Source organism: Rhinolophus ferrumequinum, chromosome 23 (genome assembly GCF_004115265.2).
Source record: "Rhinolophus ferrumequinum isolate MPI-CBG mRhiFer1 chromosome 23, mRhiFer1_v1.p, whole genome shotgun sequence".
NCBI classification, from domain to species: Eukaryota; Metazoa; Chordata; class Mammalia; order Chiroptera; family Rhinolophidae; genus Rhinolophus; species Rhinolophus ferrumequinum.
This window is the reverse complement of record NC_046306.1, coordinates 19590006-19608754: the sequence shown is the minus strand read 5'-3', so window position 1 is coordinate 19608754 and position 18749 is coordinate 19590006. Positions and strand designations below refer to the sequence as shown.

The 18749-nt window shown below is 45.0% G+C and overlaps 1 protein-coding gene across 4 annotated transcripts in view; it reads left to right on the top strand.

Annotated features, from left to right (window-relative positions):
- CNBD2 (cyclic nucleotide binding domain containing 2) overlaps positions 1-12352 on the top strand; it is a 56540-nt gene extending 44188 nt beyond the window's left edge. For 2 of the 4 annotated variants that reach the window (XM_033094512.1, XM_033094514.1), the window contains 2 exons: positions 6726-6889; positions 12024-12352. In XM_033094512.1, coding sequence (XP_032950403.1) covers positions 6726-6889; positions 12024-12339 — 480 coding nt within the window. In that variant the 3' untranslated portion in view covers positions 12340-12352. The remainder of the gene's footprint in view (positions 1-6725; positions 6890-12023) is intronic. The other 2 variants (XM_033094513.1, XM_033094515.1) reach the window with 2 other exon arrangements.
- Positions 12353-18749: the final 6397 nt, after the last annotated feature.

The window sequence follows — 18749 nt, the reverse complement described above, 5'->3', positions numbered from 1 at the left end:
GGCTGTCCTGGGGGTGAGGGATGACCTTGACCTCACCCTCAGCTCCCACGGAGGACTCAGCAAGCCTTTCCTCCTGGGACTACAAGTCCTGCATCCGGGCTGCCTCAGCAAGCACTTCCCAGCCCACAGGACCGCAACAACCTTTGCTTTCTCCGGCCTCTGCTGGTTGGGGAACCGTCCACATCTTCCCACCCCTCCACGGAGTCCAGCTCTCAGGCAGCTGCTCCTCCTGGTCTTCCTGAGACTGAGTGTTTATACTCACAAACTGCTCCACCGTCCTTTGGAGAACTTTGGCCGGCACCATACCCTGCTCGCTGCACCATGTGTAGTGCAGGGGATCCTGCCGACTTCGCCAAGTGTCGTGCGGGGTGTCAGGTGGGGTCTCCGGTCATGCCCCCCACACAAGAACGCAGGACATGGTGAGGCCAAAAAGGAACACCCACGGAGCCATAGGTAGGGGAGTCATATCTCTATACTCTCGCTGGCGGCTGGGTTGGAGAAACAGGAACCAGGAGCACCACAATTCTCAACCCTCACTGTGCCGCTTGCAGACTCAGCCACCATCTTCTTGCTAGCTCCCCCTTCTTCTCTTTTTTTTACTAGCCTAGCCACAGCAGTTATATTCATGGCTAATGGCTCACTGGTTACAGCTGACGGCCAACTAGCCACAGCTGCTGGCCACTTGATCACAGTCGATGGCCATTTACTACCTGAGCCAGCACCTTTCTATGTGAGGCCGAGAGCCTGGAAACTGCTTTTTGGGGCTCTGTCCCCACAGCTATCCCAGGAAGGAATACATACTATGACAAGAGAATCTAAGGATACTGCAGATGCATGAAACAACCTCAGTGAAGGGGATGGGAGAAAAATGTGCTGACCTAAATATTTGGAGATGTCAGGTCTGTAAGATTAAAAGCAAAAGGAACTGCGTATGAGCATTGTACTCTAGTTGATAAAGCTGTTTCCCATGGATGTATGAATTAACAATTCTGACAATGTTATACCTGTATACTGAAATGAATCAATTAAGTATAAGTAAATGAATGGTAGATGGTAAGAGACAAGTTTCTCACCATTGGGGTGGAAATTTACAGATAAGCAAGGGCAGGAGGCTAGAAGGATCCATGTGGTAATGGATTAGAGTTGGGGACATCAGTATGCATTCATGTTTAGCTAAATATTGATACAGATGGTTACATGTAGAAATATGTATAAATATATGTATGTATAAACAGGTATGGTTTGCTCTGTCACAAAAGATACATGTTTATATACATGTATTTGACACGCCTATAGCATTGAGCACAGCAAGCACCCATATCGTGGTTTCTAATACCGTTCTTCAATAAAAGCAACAAGGGCTCCTTGGGAAATGATTGATTCTAGGACTAGGGCAAGAAATAGACAAGAGGAGCCTGGAGTATTTTGTAGTGCCAGGAAGTAAGGAAGTGTTGGGGGAAAATATAAATAAATTTGCAGTGAGGAAACCTGTAAATTGCCACAGCCAGGTGATCAATGCCAACATCAACAGTAATAAATCATGTCGCTAGTATGTCTCCTTGACATGTTGTGATAAAAAATGGCACTTTATCTCTGTGGTTCTTTTCCCGATAACCCATGACCCCAGTCTAATCATGAGAAAAAAATCAGACAAATTCTAACACTGGGGCATCCTGCAAAATACCTGGCCAGTACTTTGCAAACCTGTCAAGGTCATCATAAACAAGGTAAGCCTGAGAAACCGCCACAGCCCAGAGGAGCCTAAAGTTCCATGACAGTTTAATGTAATTTGTATCCTGGATAGGATTGTGGAACAGAAAAAGGACATTAGGTGAAAACAGGAAATCTAAATAACTCATTGGCTTCAGTTAATAATGCATCAATATCAGTTCATTAATTGTAAGGTATTCTAATGTAAGATGGTAATAATAGGAAACTGGGTGCAGGCTATATGGGAGCTCTGTACTAGCTTCTCAATTTTTCTGCAAGTCTAAAAAATACAGTCTATTAAAAAAAATAATTATCCAGTAGTGGAGGGGGACATGTGGATGAAACAAGTGTGGCGGTGAGTTGATTGTTGTAGGAGCTGAGTGATAGGTGCTGGAGCTGGGTGGCAGGGTGAGCAGCATGGAGAGGGCACGAGGGCTTCCTGGAGAGCAGCAGTGGGCCTCAGTCTGCCTGAGGAGGGCTGTCTTCTGGGGCCCTGTGTGTGGTGGGCATAGTCAGGAAGCTGCTCCTTTCACATGCCCTTTCCACTGTTCCCCAGACATGTTAGTGTCTGCAGGGGCCTCTTATGCCCTCTCACCCTGTGTCGTGGTGGGCTCTTCATGCTTCTGCCCTGTGGATTGTGTGTCTTGGGAGGTAGGAGAGTCAGCCCAGTGTTGTCTCGGAGCCCCAGGCCCTCTCATGGCCCTCGGTCAATGCCAGTGGAATATTTTCGAGCTCTTGGGAAGCATTTCCTTGTCTCCTGTAAAACTCTGCCTTCTGCAACTTTTAACTAGTTCCTTCCCCACCCTACCCCACTCCCCAAGAACAAAATGGAAGAAATCAGCTTCCTTGCCATGTGATGGCCCCTAGGTATTTAAAGAATGCTGTTTTCTTTTTCATTGAGCATTTATGGAGCCGGGCCCAGTGCCAATGCCCTGTTACTTATTTTCTTATTCGGGCAAAACATCCTCCATTCCTTCAGTCAGTCTTCATGTGATGTAGTTTCCAGCCTTCTCATGTCACTGTTTCCACGTGAGGTGCCCAGGACTGAACACAGGTCGCCAGATCCCAGGCCCCTGGGCCCCTGAATGCAGCCTGGCACATGGCAAGGCACAGGAGTTTGGCACTCTGAGCAGAATGGAGGCACCAGAGGACAGGAAGATGTTACCCAGTTTTGTAGGTGGTGAGAGGAGCAGGAGGCTGTGTCAGATGGAATAAGAACCACAGGATTCATACAGCAGAAGGCCTGCAATGTCGGAATAGGGACTTTGGACTGAATTCTCGAGGAAGATCTGCCAGGCTTTGGGTAGGGCTCAGAGCAAAGACCCGACTGCCTCGTTCACCACACGGGGCCCAGTGCGTAGAAGGCCCCACACAGTATTTGTTAACATGACTGTTTTTAAATGGTTGTGGATGTCTCATGATGTACCTTTGGTAAGACCCACACTTTCCCTGCTTTCAAGGACCTGGCTTTATTTGTAGGAGAATGATTTGTAGGAGAATGAATGGTAACAGCTGTTACTGTATTCACCTGCCAGAGATCACACTTTCTTTGTCTTGGGAGCAGGAGATGGAGTTGGGTTGGCCCTCGAAAAAGCAAAGGTTTGGTCCTCGAGTAGAGAGACCCGGGTTTTGAGCTAGGAGGCATTAGGGAAATCAGCCTGTCCAGGGAACAGGCAGGTCGAGGCCTCAGAAATTGTCCATACTGAGTAAGGCAGGCCGTGGGCAGGGCAGAAAGGAGATGACATACTGAGGTGGGGGTATCTTATTCTCATTTTGCTTCTAATTAGCTGGCTGTGTGGCCTTGGGCAAATCACTGTCTCTCTCTAAATTTGTGTCCTCATCAGAAAATGAGGAAATTCCCCTGGATGAGCCGCCAACTCTAATGTTCTGGGCATTCATTCAGCAGAATTTCTTGAGCATCTAGCATGCTCCAACGCATGGCACAAGGTACCAGTGTGGCAAGTAAACTGACATTATTCCTGCACTAATGGGGTTTGCAATCTAGTTTGGGGATAGATAGGTAACAGATAAACGAACACACATAGAAAGTTGCAAATTACTGTTAGCAATAGAATAGAAACCTGAGTTTGGGGGAGCAGGCTTCTTAAATGGGGTGGTCAAGGAAGGCTGCTCTGAGAAGGTGATGTTTAAGCTGAGACCTGAATGATGGAAAGAACAAGCTATGGATGACCTGAGGGAAGAGATAGAGGAACTGCAAGTTCAAAGCCTGAGGTGGGAAGGAGATTGGCATGTTGAGGGGACTGGAAGAGAGGGCAGTATGGCTGGAACAGAGTAAACAAGGCAGGGGCAACATGAGGCCAGGCTGAAGAGCCAGGCAAGGGTGAGATGGCCCAGGCCTTAGTGGCTGCAATGAGTTTTATTTTATTCTGGCTGCTTTAGGAAGCTCTTTGAAGGATCTAGGCAGAGAAGGGGCCTGACCCGAGCTGGAGTGTAGGGGGGTGAATTAGAGGTGGATAGGAGTGCCAGCTGGATCAGCCCTGCCGTTCTGAGACCTGGAACAGGTCACCGGGTCCCAATCCTGGCTTCACCACTTTCTGTCCTTGGGCAATTTCTTAACCTCTTTGTGCCTCCATTTCCTCACGTACTGTAGTAGTTAAAAGTATGGACTCTGAAGACAGACCATCTGGGTTCAAATCCTAGCTTTATTGATTCCATGCTGTGTGATGTGGGACAAGTTTCTTAACCTCAGCAGCATCCTCTGTAAAAGGAGGATAGTAGTAGGACTCACCTCTTGGGGTTATTGTGAGGGTTGCATGAGTTAATATACGTGAACATCATACAAGGGGCTGGAATTTAATGACTGTTCAATAAAGGTTAGCTGGTGCTATTACCATCATCATTCTCGCTTCATCATTATATTGTAATTACAAAATGTATGACGTTTGACAAGTAAATTTCCTTTCCTAAGCTTCATTTTCCACATCTGAGGATGATAATCCCTATACCCTGGCGTGCCTGGGAAGATTAAATTTATATATATATTGTATATTTTCACCACACAGTAGGAACTGGCTAAAGGGCAGCCATTTTGGTTTCTGTGCAAGACCTGGCGCTAGTTAGAAGGGCCATCATGTCCACTATACTGAGCATAACTGACGTGTGAGGTGCTTTGTCTCCCAGAAGGTCCTCACACACCATCTTGTTTGGACCTTCAACAGCTTCGTGAAAAAGATAACGTATCTATCTCCCTTCCAGTCTTACCAAGGAGAGACAAGGCCAGGGCTCAGAGCACCAAAGAGTTTGCAGATGGTCAGACTTCAAGGTTTAGAACCCAAATGGTGGTGGGAGGGGCAGCTCTTCCAAGTCCTACTTTGTCGCCACGCAGCAGCCTACCCGTTTGTCGCCTTGTACTTGCCCCCAAAGAAAGGAGAGTCTGTGAGACAGATCCTTTCAAGGACTTTGCTAAACCTTTGTGTTTGCACCTCATGTCTCCCTGTTTGGCCCCAAAAAGATGGCTGCTCAGCCAATGATGAGTAAGATTCCCCATGTGGGGGACAACACAAACCAGGTGCAGTTGAGTGGGGACCAACAAGGGAACCCACGTGGTTCCTAGAGGTGGGCAGAGCCCCCCACCTTCCCCAGGCTAAGAAAAGCCTCTGCCTCTGTGGCTGCATTCCTTCCCAAAACCTGCAGGGGAAGAGATTCAATGATGTGCTCTCCATCTATTCATATGTATATAGGTTTTGTCTCTCGGGAAAGTACAAACATCCTGAGACTTATGGTGCAGCTGCCTGCAGGCAAGGGTGATTGGCTTGAATCAGTTTTCTATTATAGTGTATGGAATTCACAGATCTTGAGATTGACAAGCTTTATCTCCTTTGCTTCCCCACCTAACTAATAAAAGCTAATGCGTAGGCCCCTCAGCCCAGGCTTTGAGCTGCTGGTCCCTTGGCCCTCGCACTTAAGCTCTATTCTTGGCTACTGTCTTTTCTTAACCCAGCGCCGCCCTCCTCGCTCCCCACAACCCTCTTCATGCTGGACACGACACCACTTCACATCCCTCAAATTCAGAATCCCTCACAGACATGGGCAGGTAGTCTCACCTCCGGTTCATAAATGAGCAAGCAGTGGCCCAGGGAGGTGTAACTTGCCCAAAGTTACATAACAAGTAATCAATGGGATCTTCCTTCTGAAGCCGGGATTATTTCCAATCCCACATGGCTTCCATAGAACAGACCTCTTGGTTTGTGGCCTCCTTTCTTCTTAAGCCCAAGACAGAAGGGCACTGATCTCCACTTCCCTTCTTACCTGAATCTTAATTAATCGCTGCGAGGCTGAGGAGTGAGCACTGGATTGAGCATTCAGCAACAAGGGTTCTAGTCCCAGCTTTGCCCCATCTCAGGGTCTCTTCTTCAAAATGGGTTACGCTCTGTGTAGAACAAGCAGGTATGCCTGTTGATCTCCATCCCCCCTCCAGATATAACCAAATAAGAATCCATGCCAGGGAGCCAAAGGAACATCATAAACTGCAGAGAGGAGGCCACTGGCCCCGAAAGTCGGTACGGGACGGAGAAAGAATTGAGGCTCAGCAGGAACATGCACTTGTGAGCGAAGACCTGCAGCAAAGGATAGGGGAGGGTGTGGAGGCTCCAAAAGGGAAGGTCTAGAGAGGAGGACTAGCTCTAGCTATTTGATTTTCCTCATAGTCCTAAGGAAGAGAAAAAAGGGCTTACTTGGCACAAAGAAAAGGTGAGAACACTGGGGAAAACTTGTAAAATTCTGTCCTCTGGAGAGCAACTGTCTGAGTGAGATTCTTGGAGAGCCTGCTGCCTGGAGGTACGATGTGGACAAAGTGCCTGGAGGGCTCTTCTCATTTGAGGCGTCAGAGGATGCAATGTCATGTAGCAAAAGGAGCCCTGGACTTCTCCCCCTCACTTGCTGAATGACCTCAGATGGGTTCACTTCCTGTTTGGGGTCTTGTTTTTCCCATCTCGAAAATCTGATAGAAGTGGATGGCCTCTGAGGTAGAATTTTCTGCGACTTCTTTTCTCTAGGGCCTTCACCAGATCCTCCTCCCGGAGAACCAACAAGACACTCGGCCCTTGATCCTAGTGAGCCTGGGAACGGAGGTGATAAGGGTGAGGAAAGAAATATTCTGTGAACTGATGGATAGCGAGATAACAGAAAAGTTGTCCAAGTTCAAGATCGAGTACCCCAGGTCAGTACTGGATATGTGCGTACACCTCACCAAATCAAATGAACACATTTTCACCTATTATTTTAGTAAAAGACAGAAAAGAATGACCTAATGTTGACAAGGGTGGAATGACACTGGTAGTTGTTGTTATACTCTAAAAGGGCTCAATCTTTTTGGTGATAATTTTAGCATCATGTTCCCAAGGCCATAAAACTGTTCCTACCCTTTGAAACTATGTCCACCTGTGAATATATCTTTATATAACTAAATTATGGGGAAAACTACATACATTAGGATGTTCAGAGCAGCCATATTCACAATAGAAAAGCAACCACCACCCACACGTGTCACACGAAGGGGATAGTTTAGAAATTATGGTCCATTCCCTTGATAGACTATAACTATTTTATTAAAAATCCTAAGTTTAATGGTTCTACAGCAGGAGGGGAAAATGGGTAATGTAATGATAATGAAAAGGCCAGGGTATAAAATTATGTGTCTACTCTGAGTATGACTTTGTAAAACACTTACGTGGAAAAAATGTAGGAGGAAATAAGCAAAAATGGTAATTGCTGTGGTAATGACTATGCCAGAGAGATTCTCTCTGGAAGGTGGACCACAAGGGACTTTCTAGTTTTAGTTATATATTCTTCTTATGTTTGTTTTTTGCAGTGAGTATGCATTGCTTTTATAATGAGGGAAAAAAGGTACTTCGTAAAAGTTGGGTCAGGGTAGTAATGTTTCAAATGGATCTTTTTTGTTATTCTTCAAGTTTTTGGTAATGATGCTATATTAGTTTTATAATATTTAAAAAATAAATTATAAGATTCAATAAAAGATTTTTTTACTTTTCTCTCGTTTCCAAATTTTCCAGAGTGAATACTTTTATCATGTAGGAAAAAATCTAATTTTTTTATGTAAAAATTAATCTATTGCCCACAACAATGGTCAAAAAACTATGTTGATCTCATACTCTTACTAAAAAGTGTTTGAGCATATTTTCTCTAACAATATATATGTAATACAAATAACATGTTATTTAATTTATTTTTACTTATTATATCTATATATTGCTGTACTAATAATGTATCATGTACATTATAAACATACAAAAATAGATATTTAGAAAGAATAAGACAAAGATAAATATAAATGAAGTCCTACTATTTTCTTCATCTTATTCACCTCCCTGGGTGACATGCTTCCCACCCCCACCCTAGACTCCTGCAACAGGTCCCCCTGCCTCAGTCTCCCCCTCACCAGATTTTTTTCTGCATAGTGTGCTCTTGGTAAAACCCTAATCTGGCCGTGTTACATTCTTGCTTAAAACCTTTCAGTGGTATCTCACTGCTTATAGCATATAGTGCAGACTCAATGCCACATAAGTGGCACTTCATAGTCTGACCCCTCAACTCCCCTGCAGCACCTCCTGCCACCTCTAACCCATTCCAACAATCCAGGCAGATCACCTCGTGGATCCTGCTCATACGCACCTTTGCCAGTGCAGGCCCTTCTGTCATCCCCCAACCCTGCCCCTCTTTTTCCGATAAATTCCTGCTTATTCTTTAAGATTCATTTCCTTCAGAAAACTTTTTCTGACTGATCCCTGGTTGGGGTAAGTACCCCTTTCTGTACACTCCCCATGCTCCCTCCACGGCTCTGTCACTGGTTGTACATGTTGTATTATAGCTGTTGGGAGGCGTGTAATTTGTACAGTTCTTTTGCCACCACTTGATTCATTGTATCATGAAGGGCTTTATCCGCTTGTCATCTCTCGCCCCCGTCCAGTACCTGGTAGGTGCTCAATAAATGTTGACTGAATGGGGCATACTCAGTGCGGAAAAATGCTGAACATTTAAAAGACAAAAACCAAGATCATTTGCATTTCTCCAACAATCCCAATTAGCATTTTGTGTATTTCCTTCTAGTTTTTTTTTTCCACGTGGACATGTGCCAAATAGGCACACAAAGTTTCCTAATGGGGATCATACTGATTGTACAATTTTACGTCCTCCCCTTTTTTCTTTTCTGGTGGTGATATTGTGATCAGACTTGGTTTTGCTGACAGGTGTGCGAAGCAAGTGATTCCTGGTAGAGAAAGAGGAGTAAAGTCAAGCAGCTCTGTCGAGTTACTGCGGCCGTGTCCCATAAGCGCATCAAAAAAAGATTTGATGTGGGATCTATAGGGATAAGTCATTTCCCCTCCTCGACGCTTCAGACTCCAATGTGCAAAACAAGAAAATGAGACTAGATTGTGTTTCCCAAAGTTTGGAACATAATCACAGAAGGTTTACAAGATGATTTTAGGTGGCACACGATTTGACATTGTTAGTTTTAACACAAATGTATTTATTCTAGTGTGAATTAGAAATATAACGTGACTAGCTTTTACAGCTCATTAAACCCATCATCTGACAGATCTTATTGCTTAGAACAAAGCCAAAGTAAATATTTAAGTAAAAGAAACTAGTAGATTTAAGAAAAATCATTAGTAAAGTAAAGAACAGATAATCTGTAGATATGGCCCAAATTGGGGCAGTTTTGTGAGAAAAGCAAGTTGGGAAACACTGGTGGTTCCTTGCCCTTCAAAGATACCACAGTTCTCTGATTCCTCCATCCTATCAATATAGAAAATGGCTATTCAGAGCCACCTACCCAAGGAAGGATTTAAGGAGCCTTAGCTCCTCCCATAATGCCTGGCACATGATGGGGATCAGTTTATGTCTGTTGAATTGAAATGCAGAAAAGGTTTACATAGACTTGAGGCTGGCAGACGTTTGGGCGTTCAGCATCTGTACTGCTCAGTCAGCACTTTGCTGCAGGCATCCATAATGCTGACAGGTTGAATTCTGGCGTATTCATTAATTGTTGAACTCATGGTTTTTTAGGCTGCTAAAGCAGGCAGAAATCATATCCATTATCTAGCTCAAACCCTCCATGTGTTAATTGAGGACCGTGAGGCCTAGGAAAGGGACTATGACATCCTGAAGATCACGCAGTCAGTGGCTGAGACACCTGTCCTGTGAATGCCATGGGCAAGATACCCTGAAACCTCTCACCCTGCACAACACAGAGAGTACCGTGGAAAATAGGATCAATAGCTGAGTTCACAAGAAGGGGCCTCTCCAAGAGTCAAAGTGAAGAGGAGCCTAAAAACCAAAGCACAGAGTGGGATCTAGTGCTGGGATTGCCCGGCGAGGATGGGGATTAGGGGGAATCGGGTTGAAGTTGTACAGCCTGCAAGGACAGATGAAACTTTCAGTCCAAGTGAGGCAGGGATTGGAACTAAAGAGCTAGCCTGTTTCGTGAAAAACTATACTACGTAGAAATCAGTAGGACCCTCAGCATCAGGAGGTGACATAGAATCTTGTCTGTCTTAACTTGGAAAAAAGACCCCTAAAAATCTGTAAAGACCTGCTTGTCCTCTCATAGAACGTGGTGAGTCCCTTAGCCTCTTTGAGCCCCAGTTTCAGTGTTTGTGAAATAAGGTGGTGGTGAGGATTAAATGAGTCAACAAATGTAAAGTGCTTGGCACATGGTAAATGCTAGGTCAGATAGTATTGTTATTATGTAAGAAATTGTTGTTGTTATTGGAGATAATGGAACTTTTAAAGTGGAGACTCTCCAGCAGTGTGCTGGTGAATGTTTAACAACCGGAGGTGGCAGGTAACCTTGATTTGAAGTGTATGCCAGTTTCTGTGGTGTGCACAATCCCACCATGGCCAGTTTTGAGCTACCAACCTGATGTCACTGAACATGGAGTTGAGAAGAGATGCAACAATCAGCTCTCGTGAAGTCGTAGGAGCTGACTTTGGTATACTACTAGCTTGTGGCCCACTCTGACCTCTGGATTTTTTATTAATTTGATCTCTATGGATCAAAGTTGACTCGGCCCTGGTCAATATAATCTAGCCAGAAGAATGTTTTAATCTGATAGTGATTTATTAGGCTTCCCTCCTTAGGTGAGAGCACAGGTGAGTCAATGGAAGTTGAACACGCCCATCCTTTGCTGTGGTCTCAGAAGTGAATAAGCCAGTGAGTGCTGAGCCCATGCCACCCTCCTCCATTTGTCCCACCCTCTCACGCTGTGAGGGCAGGGGCAGAGTAGAGCCAGAGCACAATGACCAGTCCAAGGCAGCTACCAATCTGCTTTCTGTGTATAGATTTGCCTGTTCTGGATGTTTCATATATGTGGAATCTTACAATATGTGGTCTTTTGTGACTGGTTTCTTTGTATAATATTTTCAAGGTTCATCCATGTTGTAGCATGTATCAATACTTCATTCCTTTTTCTTGTCAAATAGCATTCCATGGCACGTATATTCCACACTTTATTTACCATTCATCAGACGATGGACATTTGGGTTGTTTCTACTTTTTGGCCATTATGCATAATGCTGCTATGACCATTCTTGTGGAAGTTATTGTGGGAAATATGTTTCCCTTTCTCTTGGGATACCTAGGAGTAGGCTTGCTGAGTCATAAGTTAACTCTGTTTAACCTTTTGAAGAACTGCCAGACTGTTTTCCAAAGTGGCTACACCAGTTTACATTCCCGCCAGCGATGTATTGAACCCTCATTCCAATATTTTCACATCCTCATCAACACTTACTGTCTTTTTAATTATAGCCATCCTAGTGGGCATAAGTGCTATCTTACTGTAGCTTTGATTTACATTTCCCTGATGGCTAATAATCACATATGTAATTTAAAATTTCAGTAAACACATTAAAGAAGTAAATAGAAACGGGTGGAATTAATTTTAATACGTTTTATTGAATTCAGTATATCTAAAATATGATCATTTCCACATAAAAGTTATTAATGAGACATTCTACATTCCTTTTTTTGTTCTAAGTCTTTGAAATCAGGTGTGTATTTTAGGCTCGCAGCACATCTCTAATTCAGACTGGCCACACTTCAGTGCTCAGTAGCCACATGTGGCTCTAGCCACTTCGTGGAACAGCACAGGACCAGGGGAGGGAAGTGTGGAAAGGTAAAGGAGGCAGAGAGAAGAGACTGGGAACAGGCACAGAGGTGGGATGGAGCACGTGGTGTTTAGGGATGGCAAAGAGTGGCAGGAGGCAAGGCTGGAGGGGCAGGGGCACAGGGAGGGGCTGGCGTGGGAACCTCAGCCTCTGTGCCTTACCTTCAGCGATGGAGATATGTGTCAGAAGTTCCTCATGGAGAACAGCTGGAATATCTTCCGGAAGGACCTGGTGCGCCTGCTGGTGGAGCCTCGCCAACGACCACCATTCACTCCAGTTCGGCCCAAGAAGAAACAGATCTACAACCCCAAGTCTGTGATGCTGGATTTGTGTAGCTTCCACAAGAAAACTAAAGGCTACCCCATTTTTATGGCACGCCAGAAGTACCTCCCCCCACTGAGGGTCGTCCAAGCCATCATAGCACCCCGGTATAAAATCCAAGAACTCCTGCCTCAGTATAAGAATGCAGGGGTCCTTGTCTAGACCCAATAAAGGATGCTGGGTTGGCCACCGTGTTTCCTGAATTACCACCATGGGGGTGTGGGGCTTGGAGTGGGGGCTCCTGGGGGCTGAGCTGTAGATCTGGAGAGAGGTTTGGGGGCAGCAGCTGGGGACTGTCTCCCTTGATACTTGTGGGGCTGAGTGAGTGGACGTTCGGTAGGCTAAGTGTGGATGGTCTCACTGGGGATGGTCTCAGGGTGGGGAGGGTCTCATCTGATGAGATGGATGGGGAGGCAAAGCGGGGCTCAACCCAAAGTGAGCAAGATGGGTTGCAAACTCAAATGCCTTCCAAGGCCACACAGGTCAGCTAAAGGAATATAGCAGAAGGCCTGGGGAGGCAACAGGGAATGGTGGGGACTGCGCACATTCCCATCCAGAAAACAGCTGCTCCTTAGCCCCCGTCATGGATGCCATGCCAGGAAATAATGCAGGCCCAGTACTGCCAGTCTATTTTTCAAAAGAGCCAAGAAACCCAATGTTTAAGATGATTCCTACTGGTTTTTAAATGTGAGCAACTAATTCAGATGGGTTGTTTTTTTATTTATTTATTTAAAAAAAAATTTTATTGGGGAACGGTGTGTTTTTCCCATCAGCTCCAAGTTAAGTCGTTGTCTTCAATCTAGTTATGGAGGGTGCAGCTCACTGGCCCACGTGGAAATCGAATCGGCGACTTTGGTGTTAGGAGCACTGTGCTCTAACCACTGAGCCAAGCAGCCACCCTCAGATTGTTTTTGAAGTACTGTGTTAGGCAAACAAAACACATATGTGGGCTTTGTGGCTGCTATTTTGCCAGTGCTCATCAAGCACCTCTGTCAGACTTGACAGAGCGTTGCCAGAGGCTAGAGTGAGGCATGAGAGGGGGTGGTGAGACGTATAAGGAGCCAGAGAGAGACAGATGGGCAGCATGACAGGAGAGGCATCCAGGGTCAAGGATGAGGAATGAGCAGCCTGAGGGAGAGGAGGCAGGCCAGAGACAGGAGGCGGTTGTTTGGACTTAAAGAGGGCTCCTCAATCCCTGTGGTGGCCCCTGAATCTCCAGCTACCTGTCACTGACCTGAGCCTAGAACTCAGGGTTCCTGTCTCCCTCCAGCCTCAGCACCACACACCCAGCACCCAGTCACCTCTCTCCTCTGGGAAACCCCATAGTTTAGCTTTGAGAGTTCTGAGGAGCCTGGGAGAGGCCACGATAGCGCAAGAGCCTGGCCTGGGGCCACCAGCAGAGGCAGGAGCCCTCCCCAACTCCACACACTTGAACACTCCCCTACCCCACCCCTGGCAAGGAGTGGAGTCTGGGGGACACCTGGGCACTGAGCTGGAGAGCCTTGCTCTGTCTCCATCTCACTGGACCTCCTTGAGTCCCTTCCTGTACCCCAGTTTCCCCAGTGGCAAAACGAGCAAGTTGGACAAGGTCAGTAGTTTTCATGAGTGAGGGGTGAGTATAGTTCGAAAAGCACATTCAACATTATAATTTTGTTTGTTGAATTTGAAAGAAAACGTTTTATGTTGTACAGCCAAGAAGGAGGAGTAGGAATTTTTCCGTCAGAGCGGAATACGGAGGTAAAAGGGTAGAGAAGCAGTGGACGTAATGATCTCAACTTCCCCGATAGCTCCAAAGGGTCAAAGAGTCTGAGATATCTGTGGCCGTCCTGGAAGGGCTGTCTGTGACCTACAAGGACAGGGTGGCGCTGTTTTGGAACCAGGTAAGTTAGAGAGTGTGACTCAATTTGGGATCTGTCTGCATTTAGGGCTGTGGCTCCAAGGTGATGGTGTGGACGTCTTGTTCATTCAAAACGTATTTATTAAGCACTTGCCCCGAACAGGTTCAAAGGCAGTGCCCGTACCCTAGACCAGGGGTCAGCAAACCCTTTCTGTAAAGAGCCAAATAACAAATATTTTAGGTTTTACCGCCCATACAGTCTCTGTTGTAACTACTCAACTCTGTGTGGTGAAAGCAGCTTTAGGGTTCCAATAAAACTTTATTTACAAAAACAGGTGGCAGGCCAAATTTGGCCTGAAGGCCATAGTTTGCTTATCCCTGCTCCAGGCAATAAGGAGCCCGTGAAGGTTCTTGAGCAGACATGACATGACCAGAGCAGGGGAGAGAAGCTTATTATTAAGCACTTATTCTATGACAGCCATCTTGCTAAGTCTCTCACTGTGGAATCTGATGACCTTTGGGCTAGGATCCCAGCTCCACCACTTACTGGCTGTTGAGGATTGAAAGAAGTACATGTACAACAAGGTGGACTGTACTCACCAAGTGGAACTCGCCCCTGGGTTCCACTTCCTGTGAAGTGAGAGAAAAAACTTCCGGAATAGGAGGTAGATCACAGGGGAGTGGTGGGTGAGAAAATAGACCAGAAGAGCAACCTGGGAGTGTCGGCGCGGTGTGGGGGGAGGGTTTGGGGGGGCTGGGCTTTGATAAGTCTTGGGTGTAGAGAAAGAGCAAAGCCTTTTTCTGAAGCCACTGTGCAACTGCAGAACCTGAGAATGAGAAACGTCTAAAGAGGACTTTAAAGAGCTCTTCTGTGCATTAAGAATGTGTTTCTCCTTTGGCATTTTCTCGAGAAACCAAATAAACATTTAAATCGCTCTTAATTAGGTTTTATGCAGTACTGCTGTTTCTTTGAATTTTGTAATCAAGCCGAGAGTGGGCAGCACGAGGCCCCAGTTACATTTGGGTTTCACATGGAAAGTACCGGGTACTTAGTAAGTGCTCAATACACATTAGACGCTATCAGCACCTTTTTGACCGAGATCAGTGTAGCATCGGAGACTCTTCCTCTTTTAATGGAATAGGAAACTGGGGCTTTGGAACACTAAGCCTTCATCATCAGTGATAAAGGCCATCTCCAAGAGATTTGGGGTGGGACTGTCCTGGCTGACATCTTGCCATACTCTTTACTAAGTGACATGGTTAGTCAGCTTGGGAGGTAGAGAGCAGAGGCAGGTCAAAGTGTTAACATGCACTGTGGGTGAGGCTGCTGTTGAAAGGGTGGGTGGGAGCATGGGGAAGGCTTGTGGTTGCTTGGAAGTGTGTGAGAGCCTCCTCGCTTCCAGGCTGTGAGCTCCAGCATGAAGAGTGGTTCTCAAGGCGTTCTGCAGCACGCAGCACGGGTCAAATCAGGAAGGGAGGACAAATCAGGATATATTTAGGAGAGCAGCTCATTCAGAAGGAGCAAATGTGACACCTTTTAGCACACGTGTTAGCAGCAAACTATGTTTTCAGTGCTACAGAGGACCTCATCGCCCACCTGGGCACAGATCCATGAGTCGGGAACCCCACAGTGATCTGCCACGAGGGAGAAAGGCCTGGGCTCAGGTATTGAGTGCCCTTCAGGTGCCAGGCATGGTGTGTGGCATTCGACAGAGGCCATCATTTATCCTGAAAATATTTCCCGGCTACTAGCGAGGGGGCGTTATCCCCATTTGATAGATGAAGAACCTGAGGCCCTGAGAGGCAAGAGCCTTGTCTAAACTCATCTGGCTACCATGTGGTTGTTTCAGGAAATCCGTGTGCTTTCCCCGGCGTCCTCCGAGGCAGTCAGCATCAGAGTGTATACTGTGACACCATGTTACTCATCTATTCCAAATGAGCCACCTGTTTTCATAAAAGAAATCCTGCACACACAACCCGGAACTGTGCTAGAGAATATAATCACCTCCTGGAATGATTTTCCATATGTAAATAAACGCAGTCATACTTGAAGAGGCACACCCAGGCCACTTGTGCCAAAAATACAGCCCCCAGCACTCACAGCTTCCACTGTTGGGAGAAAATGAAAAAACCCATTTGAAAAATAAACACGGGAAATGTTGCCAGTATTTGTTATAGGAAGTGTGTGAGAGTCCCATCTTGGGGTTGAAAGCAAAAGCATTCTTTAAATCCTCTATTCCTTTTGTATAACTCATGGAAAAATCTTCCGATTATGGGAAATCTAAGGGGTGAGGTGGGTTACTTTGCAACTTCCATAGTACCACCAGAGGCCATCTTGCTGTGATGCCATTTTGTTGTTTGGGGATTTAGGGGCTTAACCACCAGGGTGTTGAGTTGCAGAATCTGTAATCACAGGTTCAGAGCTAACAATGCGGACGAGTTGTTTCTAGGTGGCTGAGAAGCAGCAGAAAGCTGGAATAAGAGTTTTTCATGGCTGCTGAAGGCAGTGTGGGCTTTAGCCTTGGGGACAGAGCTGGGGGCAGTGGGAAGGTGGCACACTGGCATATATGCTGCGTGACTTTCAGCCAGGCTCCTTCCCTTTCTGGAGCTTTACTACTGTCATTTGTAAAATTTGAGGGGTCCAGTCATTGTTCTTCTAGCCTCCCCCTAAACCCAGGGCTGTGCAGGGCCCCTGACCCACTCTCTTGTTCTACTTCTGAAGCCTCCCCATCCCTAACAGAAAATCAGAGTCAAGAAGCAAATGAATTATTGAGACCTTTGGTGAAGTGTGAAAATGAACTGCCGATGAGATAATAGTATTGTATTAATTTAAATGTCCTGATGTTGGCAATTGTACTGTGGTTATGTAGGAGAATCTCCTTGTTCTTAAGAAATACACACTTAAATACTTGATAATTAAGGGAGATGATTTCTTCAACTTTCAAATGATACAGAAATATGTGTATATTTAGAATGGCAAAGCAAATACAAACATAACAATTGGCGAATCTGGGTGAAGGGTACTTAGGAGTTCTTTGAACCATTTTTGCAATTAAAAAAATTAATTGGATAGGACACATAAAATTTATCCTCTCAGCCATTTTTTAAGTGTACAATTCAGTGGCATTAAATACTTTCATAGTGTTGTGCAACCATCACCACCATCCATCTCCAAATCTTTTCATTGTGTAAAACTGAAAGTCTGTACACATTAAATAATAACTCCCATTCCCCTCTCTCCCATCCTCTGGACATGACTATTTTACTTTCTGTCACTATGAATTTGACTACTTTAGATACCTTATATATGAGGTGTGATCAAACAATATGGTGAATGTTTAAATTAAAAATAATTATTATAGTAAAATACACATTGCCATTAATCCCCCTCAAAATAGTCCCCCTCACTTCAAACACACTTATCCTATTGTTCTTGCCACTTTCTGAAGCAGTTCTGGAAGTCCTCTTTTGTGTCTTTAGTTGCGCTGTTGTGGCTGCCTCGATGTCCTGAATTGATTCAAAACGTTTACCTTTCATGGTCATTTTGACTTTGGGGAAGAGCCAGAAGTCACATGGTGCCAGATCCGGTGAATAAGGCAGATGAGGACACGCTGTAATATTTTTATTTGACAGAAATTGCCGTACCAGAAGCAATGTGTGACACAGAGCATTGTCATAATGGAGGATGAAACCATTTGCCCATTTCATGTTAATGTGTTGTGATCCATGATTTACGGCGCACATAAAACACACCTTCTCTCACCATAGCTCACACCTGACTGCGCTGAGCAAGTTGAAACTTGTCACACACTGTTACTAAGGTTCGACATGCCGCTTCCTGTATTGAAGATCCCTGCCTTTCCGTTGGATGGCCCTCGGCGGCAGCATTCACTGTATTATTTGATCACACAGTGTAAGTGGAATTATACAATATTTGTCTTTTTGTAAATGTCTTATTTCACTTAGCATAATGGTCTCAGGGATCATCCATGTTGTAGCGTGTGTCAAAATTTCCTTCCTTTTTAAGGTGAAATAATATTCCATTATATGTATCTATCACACTGTGTGTCCATTCATCTGTCAGTGGATATTGGGTTGCTTTCACCTTCTGGCTATTGTGAATAATGTTGCTGTGAACATGGGCGTATAAATATCTTCAAGATCCTGTTTTCAGTTCTTTTGGAATATATATGCTCAGAAATGGAATAGCTGGATCATATGGTAATTCCATTTTTAACTTTTGGGGGAATTGCCATACCATTTTCTGTGGCAGCTGTACCATTTTTGAAATTTTACTGTGAAATTATTTCAAAATAAAATTCACAACTGAAAAAAAAAGAGGGGAAGTGAATATTGACAGGCATAAATATTAGCTCTGATTGACTTTATAATTAGGTGATGAGGGATTTTTAAACCTGGCGATAAGCTCTTTAATATCCAGGGTGAAAAGGGAAACATGTTATTTCACTAGAAAGTACACAATTAAGACCAAGAAGATGGAAGAAGTCAGTATGGATTTACATAAGCATAAACTGTGATGATTATAAAACCTGGCTGTTAGCTCCCTGCAGGCCAAGGCAAGAAAGAGAAATGTGGTATTTTATTATTTGAAAGGAAGAATCTGGTCAGTTCCTCAGGAGAGTTTTTGTCACCCTAGGAGATTGGGGAAGTTTGTCCTCACTCCCTTCTCTTTCATATGGGCCTTCTACTCAGTTTATTGTGTGCTCCCTTCTTT